Consider the following 13,389-nt stretch of genomic DNA (forward strand, 5'->3'; position numbering starts at 1 on the left):
CATCCTTTCAAGGACACCAATTTTCTTTTGTGGATGAATAATGTATTGTAAATAAATGAATATTCTCTCTTAAAATACCGGGGCATAAGGGGCATACATACCCCTATGTTAAATTCCTATAGATGCAGGCACATTTTTATTTGTGAAGGCTGTTAAGTGTGTCAAGTGTGTGATTATGAGGTCTCAAAACAGGGACTTCCTTTTGTCTTTCTTAATACTACTGTCTTTAGTTAGCATTGTGCATATTGTATACTGTTTTGGATGTCTGTACTTACACCACATCAGACATATGTCTATTAATGTATAAAAACATGTTATTACATTAATTTGTACACGCTTTGGAACTACAATTTCACACGATAGATTTCTTGTGGTTTCTATGCATATAATAAAAAACTGAATTTGTACAAGAAAGCTTCTTTATTTTCCAAGTCCAGTAAGTCCAGTAAATGTGTAAATCGTGCAGACTCTGTAAACAAATAAGACATTAAAAAAAACCTGCAACACAAAAAAGATCTGCACACAATATGTTACAAAAACCAGTAACATTTTATTGAACACTTTGTGGAAGACATGTAAATATTACAGATAGGTCTACTAGTGTTGAAAAAGGATAAAATAAATACAAACAGAATTTGAAATCCCATAGGGATATATAAAAACAGTTTTTCTTTAAAAGTCTCCATTTAGCAAAAGAAAAAAAAAACATCTTCAGTACTAAGCATAAATACAAACAGGATCTAAAATCTATGCCCTATTGATTACCTGGTTATTATAGCTAACATACATACTTAAAATCATCCAAGACATTTTTTCATTAAGTACAAAATAGGCCATTTCATCGTTAACTGTGACCATTACTGTTAACAGTTGGAAATGTGATGCAGTAACAAACACCATTCTGCAGCATAACCTCTCAAATCCTGAGTGAGATTGAGTTGAAAACTAAATATTGGGCTATGATCGGCTATAAAGCCACTTTTTTATTATGACTATTGGCCTCATGTCTTGTAACTGCTTTAGCAAAAGATCAGCACCGTCTGAAAAGGTTTTATCCACGACAATTTTGACATTGCTCACAGATTTCAGATTAAGAGGATTTCTGAAGTCTATTAGATTCTCGCAGCCTCTGAATTCATCACTTATTTTACTTTTCATGGGAGACTTCTGTTTGGTAGTTTGGTGTCTTTTGGACGGCAGTTCAGAACTAGATTTGTCATTTAATTTGCGTTTGGAAGAGTGGGTTGACTCTGAGGTTTCCAAGAACTTAAGGAAAGAGTCCTCGAGTCCTAAAGGCTTGAAAGACCCTGGCATAACCCCGTCGTCACGTTGTTCTTGAGCTGTAGGGGTACCAGGATTTGAGTTCTCTCTTGAACTGTTAACAGTCAAACGATTCCTAAGGGTCTGCATCCTCTCTGGACAAGCTGGTGTAGGATGTGCAGGCTTTCTGGGGCGGCCTCTTTTAGCTCCACCTTCTGTCCCAGTGGAAGCTTGAGATTCTGCACTATCATCGTTGGACAGCTTGCTGTCTTCTTGACCTATTCGATCCACCAGCTCATCGATTTTCTGGTCACTAGGCTTTTCGCCGTCATCAAGTTCTTTCTCCTCAGAATCTGAGCTTGACACGCCCTCTGATTTGCTTGAATCTTTGAATCTGGCGCGTGAGCACTTTTTACAGTAAATGAATTGGCTCCTGTGGTCTTCAATGTATCTTTCTGTGAGGCCATGAGTGGTGTAATGCTTAAATATACTTTTTTCAGCCCGCTCCACTGCATCGCAGCCTATTATCATGCATGGGTACTGCAGAGCGGACTTTTTGGTGCACATGGCTGATGCCTCATCGTGTGATTTTAGTGTAGGCTTTCCAAAACTAGTCCAGTGTTCAATGGACTTCCCCTCTTTCTTTTTAGTGTTTTTCTTCTTCACTTTGAACTTGTTCTCAACATTCTCTTTTCCGTTAACCCCTGGGAAGAGCCCAATTGATTTAGTCCGTCTTCCGTCACTTGTTTTAGGATCATAAACATATTCATGCTTTTTTATCAGGTGACGGAGGAGGTTGGATTTTGTAGTGTAAACGCGGTCACATGCCTCGTACTCGCACCTGAAAGTCTGGTCAACTGAACCGCTCTCGGAGATAGCGATTTCCTTGTGGTAATTCTTAATGTGCTCAATGTACTTTTCTACAGAGTTGAAGGGAAGAGCGCACTCCGACCGGTCACAGTTGAACGTCCCAATGGTCATACTTGCCATCATGGCAGTGGCTTTGTCACGGGTAAACTTGTGAAGTAGGAGGTAATGCTGCACTAACCTTGTGATTCCCATGAACACCCGTGAACAGTTTTTCACTTGGCACCTGACTTCATCATCTTTGTCTATGCTCTGAGGGCTCTCCTGTCCATTATTAACACTTGTCTTTTCGGTGTCCATTTCAGGCTTGCTGGGAGGCAGGGATGCCTGATGCATGGCCCTGTAGTGGAGAATCAAATTTTGCTGGATGGTGAATGCGGCAGTGCATCCTTCATGAACACAGCGATATGGTCTATATGGACTGTAGGCGTCCGTTTCACACATTTTGAGGCTCAACTTTTTCTGAGGTTTCTCTTTCCTCTGGTGTTCATCCTTCGTTGGTGTGTTTTTGGAGCTGCTGGGTTTCTCTGGGGAGGATGAAACGGATGTGGAAGAAGGGCTGGACATTGGCTCCTTTACTTTGCTAAATGACGCATCTGATCGTCCTTGCTGCTCGTTTGCTTTGCCAACCGGACTGAGTTTCTCTTGCAAACTGGATTTTTGTTTCAAGTCTGGACTCTTGTGTACAACAGCCACTACTGGTTGCTCTAGGTTACTTTTTTCATGAGCTGATGGTGCCACTTCACAGAACGACCCATCAGTCATATAGTTTTGAGGTGTTGGTAGTTGTGCGACAATTGAAACCTCAGGCATGAAGCCCTGTTTAACTACATCTCCTGGTGAGGTGATTTGAGGAACTTCTGAATTGTTCTCATTGTCTGCTTGAGGTGCAATTGCAATGTCAAGTGGTTCTTGTTTTATAGCAGGTAATACAACCGCAGACTGTGTCGTCCGACTGGTGTTGGCATCAGTGGTCACACAGCTAAACACGTCATCTTTGTTCAGTCTAAATGCACGCCTGTTTCGAGCACTGATTCTTAGTTTCTGCATTTCTGCCTTTGACAATCGATGGACTTTTTCATAGTGAATTCTTAAACCGGTCGTTCTTGTGAATGTTTTGGGGCAAATCTGACAAGGATATGGAGACAGTTTGGATGGGGTTTTTTTTAGTTCTTCTATCATATCATTAGAGTAATCGTGCATTCTACACAAGTGTTTGAATAACGCCTCCTTTGTCATAAATGAGTACTCACACTCATCCTGGTCACATTTAAATGGTTTGGGGATCTTTTCAGAGGGCTTGTCTTCACTTTTACTCAGTATTTTACTTTTTTCAACGTTGTGGGCTGTATCACAATGACTGACATTTTGTTCTAACAACAGAGCACTCCGCATCTTCCCTTGTGCAGCCTCAATCAAATCCAACCTTTGAAAGGCATGTGAAATTTCCATCAAGTGATCCTCTTGATAGGGTACAGTGAGGGCTGGATTAGCCAACACTCCGTCTTTCTGATGCTGGATTTCAGGGGAAACAGATGTGGCGTTTGAATAGTCCATTATATTTGAATTTTGGGGCTCCTGTTTTAACACCATGGCTGAAGTCAAAGTGGTCAAGCTACAGGATTCCTGTGAGAAATCCCCATTTGACATGTTGAATGTTGCTCCATTAGTATCAGGGACATGGGGGTCATTGAGAAAATCAAGAAAAGATGTTGGCAGATCAGCTGTTAGGTCAATTTCCTCTACAGGCCTGCACTGTGAGCGTTTAGATAAGTGACCCCCGAGAGACTTGGTGCTTGAGAACTCTCTGAAGCATCTCCTGCAAATGACTTTGCCATCCTTAATGATGGCTGGCCATTTGGTTCGCTTGCTCAACCTGCTGCGTTTTCCTTTCTGCATGTCAGGGTCACCAGCCTTTTCCTCTGAAGGGGTAGGCTCACAGTCTGCAATAGGACAGTCTTCTTCGTAAGGGAAATCTGTGTGAATGACACTGTTTGGACTGAGCATGCCATCCACAGAGTTATCCATCTGTTCATAACCAGGAGTGGGCACATTCTCTGTTTTAATTCTTTCGTTTATAGCTTTTGATGAAACTTCGGCCTCTGGGCTCAGACATTTAATGGGAATATCAACTGACGAGTCTTGAGTAGGACAAGAGTTTTCACTCCGAGTATATGGAGTGTGGTAACTTCCTTCAGGGAGACTATCAATTGTGGAGATACTGTTTTCATTATGTAACTGGGCTGTCATACTTGCACTCCTTTTTCCCACATCTACGCTGTCTCCAGTGCCTACTACTGGATGCATTAGTCCATACTGATGCCCTCCGTTATGTATTTGGCCTCCATTGTCAAGCATCAACGAACTGGACACATACTGAGACATCAAACTTGAATCTGAAGGAGCGTGGGACATGGAGGGACCATGTATAGCTGCCATTGGATGATCTCTATCAGTAGGGAGAGACGCCGTGGTTGGATAAGGGTCTGCCTGCCATTGAGGATAGCTCCGAGGGGGGTACTCATTCATGTTGAAGGTATCTGGATAGCAGTTATTCATGGGAGGTGAAGACCATGACTGGGACATGTCTGACTGCATCATTCCGCTGGGAATATTTGGGCTTCCCCATGGCGGGTATAGTGTGGGGTTCACCATTGGAGTGATGGGCACAGGCTCCATTGATCCAGGATAACACTGGGCAGGTGAGGTTGAAGATTCCATTGGGTAATCCATTTGCTGCATCCCAGGTTTTTTGCATAGTATTCCTGGCTGATTTGACAGCGTGTTTCCCTGGTTTGGTTGAGTCTGATTGGATGAAGCTGGTCCACTTGGTACCTTTTTTGCAGTAATTTTGGACACTTTGTTATATTTCTTTGCCAATTTCCAATCTTCAAATATTTCAGGGTGTTGCTTCTTTACATGCCTAGACAGACTTTTGTTTGTACTATATGCCCTTGTACATTCATTATATGGGCAGCAATGCAGGTTCTCCTCATTTCCAACAGTTGCAGTGCTGGAAGGATATCCTTGCACCCAAGAAGGAACTTCTGTCTTGATTTGACTTGGAGAAATTATTTGTGGAACCACTTTTGGAAGATCATTGCCTTGCACATTTTTAAGACCCTCTTCCTGTTGACTTGCCACAGGGTTGAGTGGACTTGGTAAAGGATTTACTGGTGGGATCTCACCTTGCCCAGCCACATTATCGTGTGCAGGAAGGGCCTCCGGTGCTGACTCGACACCAGCTGGTGCTGAAGTGGGATTTGTCAGTGGAGTGTAGGATTTCTCCGGTTCTTTCATTTCAGGATGTGCTTCAGAATTCAGCATTCTTTCAATCGAGTGTTTCACTCTCACAGTAACAGCTTCTTTAGCAAGCTCTGGTAATCTGCATGGTGATGTGTTTACCATTGATGCCTCCTTCATATATACGTCTGTATTAATCCTTTCAAGGCTTGTGGTGCTCTCAGGTGGTGGTTCTACTTTTGGAGTCTCAGGAAAGTTTTGATATGTGATGGGCAAATTGTTAACTGCATCATTTGTACTATGGTTCTCTTGGTGAGACAAGAATTGAGACTGTGAGTAGAATATTTTGCCACAGTTATCTGTTTGGCAGGTGTAGGTAAGGTAATGCTGCGCCTCATGATCATACAACAGGTAGGCCTCACTGAAAACTTGGCCACAGTTAGGGAACATGCACTGAGCTTTAAATTCAGGATGTGTTTTTCTATGCATGAGAAGCTCAGAATTGGAGTTAAAGTTTGCCTTGCAATCCAACTGTATGCAGATGTATGGTTTAGTGCCACAGTGCATCTGCAAATGATCATTAAGATGTTTGACGTTAACAAACTGTCGTCTGCAATATTGGCACACCACTTTCTGTTTTTGTATCTCTAAAAACCTCATGGCCTCTTCGTCGTCCTTGTGAGATCTGACATGAGCCATGAGGTTGCGGAAAAACTTGAAAGCCTTGGAACAATTTTTGACAGGACAGAAACAGTCTTGACTTATATTTGTGTCAGATGTAGTTTGTTCTATCTTAACAGGAGTCGCCAATTGTTGGCCAATTTGAGACTCAATTTTAACAGGACTAATGCTCACCATAGCAGCAACTTTTGAATTTTTCGATGGACTTTTAGGTGAATGAGGGGGTTTGGTTACCTTTCTAGCAGCTTTCATTGCAGCTAGTCTCTCTTTGCAAGATTGCTTTACATGTGATGCTACATGAGGCTCTAAAACCTCCCTAGTTTCAAAACTGTCAGCACAAATTGGACAAAGATACACTCCATCTTTGAAGTGCTTCTGCGCATGACGAACAATTCTGTGACCCAAGAACTCCTTGTCACACAGAACACAATACTGCATGTATGCTCGCCAGTTTCTGAACCGGGCAGACACAAAACCCTGCTCCCGAAGTTTTTTAGCCTCTCTGTTTTTTTCTCTTTCATCCGTGATTTCATTGAGTTCATTTGTAGTGGTTAGCAGAAAGTCCTCCAGGTCTTTGTATTCCGGGGGTTTGCCAAGTGCACCTTCCACCTCTTGTTCATCTGTGTCATTGAGTGTGTCAATAGATGACACAATAGCAGCCTCCTCTCCCATCAGGGCCAAGCAGTTGCGTTTCAGTGTTTTCCAGTCCCAGAACTCTGGATCAAAAGGCCACTGTGTCTTAAAGGCCAGCAGTAACTCACAGCGTAAAGAATTGGGCACTGGTAAACTCCCGTCCTCCTCGGGCTTTTGGTCGGGTTCGTTGTACAGTGACTCCACAGCATAATAAGAGTCAACGGTAGGCTGGAGGAGGAACTCGGTCAGCTGGCATGCACGCTTAACCTCTAGATCAGTTGGCAAGAGGCAGGAAATAGTTTTGCAGATGGTGGACTTGCTATCTTTATGGTCACTGGATGTCATTTTCAGAGCTTGAATGCACATTTCAACACACACTGGAAGCCCCACCTCTCCAACCTATGAAGAAAAAGCAACATAAATGCCACAGGTTTACAGATGCAGTACCATGTGAGTCACTGTTGGTGTCAATACTTGTGTGTAATGGTTCTGCTATCAGTTACAAATTTGTTTACTATTGTTATTACCTCATTTTGGATGACTTTGATTAGAAACAGAATATGACAGACGCTTCTACAGAGAAGAGCCATCTCTTTGCTGTGTCCAAGAAATGCATCAGCTGACGACTCTAAACGCATGAGTAGCTTACTCCAGAACAGTGTGAGTTCCCTGCAAAACATCACAAACACAACTGTTAAACAAAAGGCCAATCTTTTCATTATTGATTCATCTTCCAATTAATTTCTGATTACTCTACTGGAATTAATATGTACATATATTGAGACTACAGACAGCCACAAATCTATAATTGTATGGCATAGTTTTTACTTTAACTATTACTAAATTTAAAGACAGTGAGTCATTTATTCACATGCACATCTTCCCTCAAGTACTAAGCTATTAAGAGACATGGACCTTCAAACACTGAGTCAGCCTCTGCATATGCTCGACAGTGAGGGTATCTTTCATGCACATGCTTTTTTAAAGAGATTGCTTCATGGATGAAAGTAAATTGCATAATATATTTGTTCCATGACCACTGTATTCCTCAGAGTAATTTTGTGTTTTCTAAAAGTAATAATCTGAAACAAACTGAAACACTTACCAGGCACAATAAACATCTCCTTGAAGAAGCTGTCGCTTGAGAAAGGCAGAACATAAGCAGAGAGCTCCTTTCTCATCTCCCTCTGACTCCAAGTTGCAGATCATTTCAAGAGCATCTTTACACTCTATTGACGCAATCTATTAGAAAGAGAGAGAGAAATCAAATAACTATCTGACACATGACAACGCTGTTGGGAGATTCTGTTATCAAATTTCACACAAGTGCTGACTGAGATAACTGGGTGTCTGCAAGTGTTGCGCATATGATGAGGATAAAGAACTTAAAACCTGATATACCATCACTGAATGTAATAACCTTGTGTGAACAGGGAACTGTGTTTCTGTGTGTCATTTCTTACCTCCTCCATTAGCTGTTCCTGACTTTTTGCCATGCAGATGCAAAGCAAGTAGGTTTGCTTGAAGTTTCCTTTTCCTTCATATCCCGGATACTCCGAGCACATCTTTGCGAGGACAGCAGCTTTATCAACGCTGTCCACTTTGATTAGGTGCTTTATTCTCATGTTCAGAAGCGTGGCACCTTCCAACTCAAGATACTCACGAACTACAAAACAAAAAGTACAAAAAGACAGAGGGAAAAGGGAAAAAAACTGCAGATTAGATGTAGACAATTATAATAGATTGAACAATTATAATTTCAGGAAATTACAGTTTTAAAAGTCATCGTGGAGCAGGTTCAAACCCAATAAGAACTAACCTTGCTCAGTTTGAGGGATTTGATTGGACAGGATGCTGCTTAGTGTGGTGTTGGACCAGACGCCGTCCTGTTGCGCCAGAACTGAGAGCAGACAAAGCTGTGTGCTCCCACTTTCTTGCAAAAGGCTGTGTGCCAACTGCAACAGATAATAAATAAAGATGTAGTAACCTAATTTCCAAAACGGGAGTGAGTCATACTAAATGTTAGACAGTCATGAGTATAAAATAACTGTTATGACAATGCTACTGTAATGAACGTGTCACCGTTCAACAGTTTACATTTCTTCAAAAGCAGCAGTGAAAAGAACAGTTCATGAAATGTCATTCTTGTAAAGAGAACTCACAGATCCAAATATTCAGCTAATATGTTGTTGTTTTTTATTGGTTTTTTTTCTTATGGTTCAATGATGAGCTAAACCAAATGCATTCAAATTTACTAAACAACTTTTCAGTGCTATTATTGCAAAGTACAGCCTCAGAAAAAGTCCTTGGGAATACTGACCTTCATGGAGGACTGGAACTCCTCCCATAAGGCACCAGGGACATGCTGGGGCAGTAAGAGTAGCAGCTCCGCACAGCTCCTGTGAATCCAACCCAGTCATTTTTAAAGCCACATTTAGGTCAAGGATGTGAACACATTCCACAAATTAAGGGTAACCATACAAGAATAACTATTCACAAAGAGAGAGACACTTTAGTTACATCAGTTCAGGTATGTGTAGGTGATATCAAATAGTTGCTTTTGTTTTTCATATGGTATTAATAAAAAACAGCTCAGAGTGGCTAGATCAGTTATAGTGATATATTATTTACAAAAAATGTTATATCCTTGTCTTAACAATTGTTGCATCGGATTATCTTCTTCTGGTGTGTACACTGCATCTCCTGCATCTACATGTGCAAAGTACAGTCTGTAGCTCATCCTAAATATGTCGAAGCTCCCCAGCAGGTACCTCCCCAGAGGCAGCCTACATTTCTATTCAGCAGCAAGGACATCGCCTTCATAACTACACCGAGAGCGTTGTGTGAATAGTGCATTAGTTCCTATGCACTGTTTTTTTTTTTATTGTTTCAAAACGTTTCTTTGGGATGTGGGTGTGTTTTGTTTAATTCTTATTGTCAAGTATTGTGCAGCTTTCTTGTAAGATCACTGTCTGTTTTTGCACCTATGACAAGCTGGCCAAAAACAAAACTACACCAGTGGAACTGCATGGCGAACTAACGTTAGTTCTAATGCCATGTGCACATCCAAAGCTCAGTCCATAGGGAGTTGGGTTGGGAACCGGAGGGTCACTGGTTCATATCCCCGTATGGACCCAAAAAGTTGGGAGCGTGGATTGGTGGCTGGAGAGATGCCAGTTCACCTCCTGGGCACTGCTAGGTGCTCTTGAGCAAGGCACCGTACCCCCCCAACCGCTCAGGGCGCTGGTTCAGCTGGCAGCCCACTCACTCTGACATCTCTCCATGTATAGTGCATGTATAGGTCCTGAGCATGTGTGTGTATTTCAGGCCTGTGTGTGAGTACTAACAAAAAGTGTGTACACAGAGTGTAGTACAGTAATTTCCCCATTGGGGACTAATAAACAAATTATCTTATCTTTATCTTTGCCAAATCTACTTTACACTACTAAAGGAAACTTGAGACTTAATGAAGATGCTTTCCCCAACATACAATTTAAAGCTATACGTGTAATTAATGTGTAACACATATTACGGGTCAAGTTAATAGGGAAGATGTTGTTAGAAAGAATATGAAAAATAACGCAGGATTTGAAGGTCATCGGATTTCCAGTGACACACATGTTGGAGTTGCTACTCACAGTGCTAACTTTTCAAGTAGGAGTGGCACGTTTTCACATTCGGAGGAGAGACAGGAGGCAGCCTTAGCGAAGCTGAGGATGGCCACAGTGTAGACCTCCAGCAAAGGCAGTGGATCTTCATCAGTTTTCCAACGGCCAGCATGTTCCACAAGGACCTGGAAAACATAAAAATACTACAATTAGAATAAAAAAAGGAATCATAGTATAGAATAGAAGGCTGAAAAAATACCTGGAAAATGGAAAAATAAAAATACAAGTTTGTAAAAACAAACACCATGTGTATAGATAAATAATGTATTTTTTTAGCACTGAAAACAATTACTCCTCCATCAAGCAAAAATGCAAAACATTCTTTGTTTCTAGCTTCTCAAATGTGAGGAATATGAAGCTTTTCATTCATTGTAAATGATTTTGCAACTGCCTGGATGAAAAAAACTATTTTGGAGACATTACCTTTTTTCCACTGGGAAATTGTGATATGGATTTTTCACTATTTACTGACATTTTATGAACAAATAAATATGTTATAAACCCAGAGAATAATCATTTAATCTGAAAACCAACAGATGAATCAATAATTCAAAACAAAAATAAAAGTTAGGGTTTAGCCATATTTTTGCCTATTTGTTAAGCATAAGTAGTAGTTTATGTCCTTGTTTAATATTTAAGATTGGCATGGTTTTATTTCAGTCAGCTTAAAAGCTAGTTTGATTTACAGTAAGAGATGATCTTATGGAAAGTTCCCCATGTCCATCTCTAGGTATAGTGAAAGGTATATGATGATATGGGGCTATTTTAATTCCAAAAGCCAAGAGAACTTTATAAGGATGCATAGTATCATGGATCCTGGATATTTCATAAGAAGAAATCTGAAATCTGCCTGCCTCTATGGGAATTTAACATAGGCTTGTGTATACTTATGCCCCCTGTATTTTAAGGAAGAACATTTAATTATTTACAATACATTATTCATTCACGAAGAAAATTGGTGTTCTTAAAAGGCTGGATTTTCCTAATCTTTAGTAATTAAAGCATTTAGGCATCAATTTCCAAAAGATGTTTTTTTATTCCTCTTTTTAGTCAACTTTAGCTTGGGTGTGTAAACTTATGCAAGCCACTGTTTGTATTCTGGTACTTTATTTAGCTCAGCAGTTGTGCAGGTGTAATTACATATAGATAAATTACGTTTAGTGATGCCTTTTAACAATAATATAAGCCTAGAATATGTTGGCCTTGGTAGTAAAAAAACAGAATGTAGACTCTATAATCACGATTCATGTATTTTATTCAGTTTTAAAATCAAACATGTTAAGTGAGAAAAAAAAAATCGAATTCCTTTGTACTGAAAAGGATGTAAAAGTTTTTTATATTGAGTGTAAATAGTCATAAACTTTTGACTTTGTGGTTTGCTTTGATTTCAAAAAGCCACAGCTAACATTTAAGTGAAGAATAAAAGTCTTACTCTCAACTATCAAGGGTGGGAGAAAAAATAATATACAGTATACTATTTACATAATATAGATAAGATGTAAACACAAAGACCACAAAGCTCCAAAGTTATGTGTGTCTCAGCAAGAAAAACAAAACTTTTTTTTATTAATCCCTCCCTCTTTTTTCCTTATAAACCAGCACAAAAAAACGCCTAACCTTAATCAATGAAAACTCCCTCAATTCCTCCAACACACAAATATATTGATACAGATCATAACTCCGTTGTAACGTGGAAGAGTTGTACTCTTACGAAACTAATCTCCATCATGAATTAACTGCTCACAACTATAGCATGCAGCCCGAGGCTCGTCCCCTTTCACTTAAATAACTTTTTAGTTGAATGAATTCCTCACTACCGGTTAGTGTGGGATAGAAACTAACCAAGACTTAAAACTAACGTGGTGCAGTGGCAGTAATCCTTGCAGTATCAGTGTGATATCAGCTAAAAGGAGACCTCGCTTTATATTTTCGTGGTCAGGGCAAATTAATGAGAAGGATGTGTAATGGAGTCAATGACCACTGCTACACGTTCCCTTTTAAATCACTGTCTCCGCCATCTGCAGGCACATCGGTTGCTATAACACTGACATCAATGCAACATATTTAGCTGAAACTGGCTATATGACTGTAATAAGCATCTTCGCTGATGTGGTTAGCTGGATTAATTAGTGCAAAAGGCCTGGGCTAGCACCTTGAAAGAAAAAAATCATTGATCTCTCCGTACAATAAAACAGCTTCACAAAAGTAACCCCTTTTTACACTAAAACCTGCATGGGGATGCAGCGTTAAATCGTTTGGATGATATGTTTCACGGAGAACACAAGCGTATAATTCAGTGCATATCAATGCAATCGCTGTGTAAAATCTCGCTAACGTAGCTACCCATTTTTTGCACAGCATGACCACTGCACAGGGCAGGGGGACCCTGCATACCAGCTAGCTACATTAATTTGCTATTAGCGATCTGGCCTGGAAAATACGAGTAATACATGCACGGCGCGCACACATTGATGTGACTTCTCGTCGCACTCATAGGTAGACTTTGCAAATAAGTTCATGCCACAGACAAACATCATTGAGAAAATGGCTGAAAATCACGGAGGAGTTTTTTTCCCCATCTTGAAATGCCAGGCTGCTAGCTAGGCAGCTAGCCCCTTAGCTACATTGTTGTAGCAAACGTAGACGCGCATCCTCGGCCAGGAAGCCAGAGGGGCTGCAGGCTCCCCGGGATGAGCAGCAGGAGAACGGGCTAACCTGGCAAAACTCCTGGCAGAAATGCAGGGAGGCTTCCAACGGAGACTTCGAGCCCTCTTTCAAAGCTGTGGTCAAATCCTGGAACCGCTCTCGGAGCTCATCGATAGCTTTCCGTGTGTCATATTCCTTCTCTGTCTCCCCCTCCGCCATCTTCACAACAATCACGACCGCGTACGCACAGATGTTACGCTGCCAGACTCGCACACGCACGCGCACGCAGAGGGGGAAGGGAGAGCACACAGTGTGCTCCACATACACATGGATGTATTATACCCCTGATGTCAACAAAGCATCCATGGCCTTACATTGACACAAAATCCCT

At 40.9% G+C, this 13,389-nt stretch overlaps 1 protein-coding gene across 1 annotated transcript; it reads right to left on the minus strand.

The window, feature by feature from the left end:
• Positions 1–530: 530 nt before the first annotated feature.
• On the minus strand, positions 531–13,260 carry znf292a (zinc finger protein 292a). Its single transcript, XM_034859211.1, has 8 exons — positions 13,068–13,260; positions 10,323–10,477; positions 9,005–9,083; positions 8,504–8,639; positions 8,148–8,350; positions 7,790–7,926; positions 7,212–7,353; positions 531–7,083 (listed from the first exon to the last, which is right to left on the minus strand). Exons 1-8 carry the CDS (start codon positions 13,215–13,217, stop codon positions 958–960), a joined length of 7,128 nt encoding a protein of 2,375 aa, XP_034715102.1. The 5' UTR covers positions 13,218–13,260; the 3' UTR covers positions 531–957.
• Positions 13,261–13,389: the final 129 nt, after the last annotated feature.

Source organism: Etheostoma cragini, chromosome 20 (genome assembly GCF_013103735.1).
Source record: "Etheostoma cragini isolate CJK2018 chromosome 20, CSU_Ecrag_1.0, whole genome shotgun sequence".
Lineage (NCBI taxonomy): Eukaryota > Metazoa > Chordata > Actinopteri > Perciformes > Percidae > Etheostoma > Etheostoma cragini.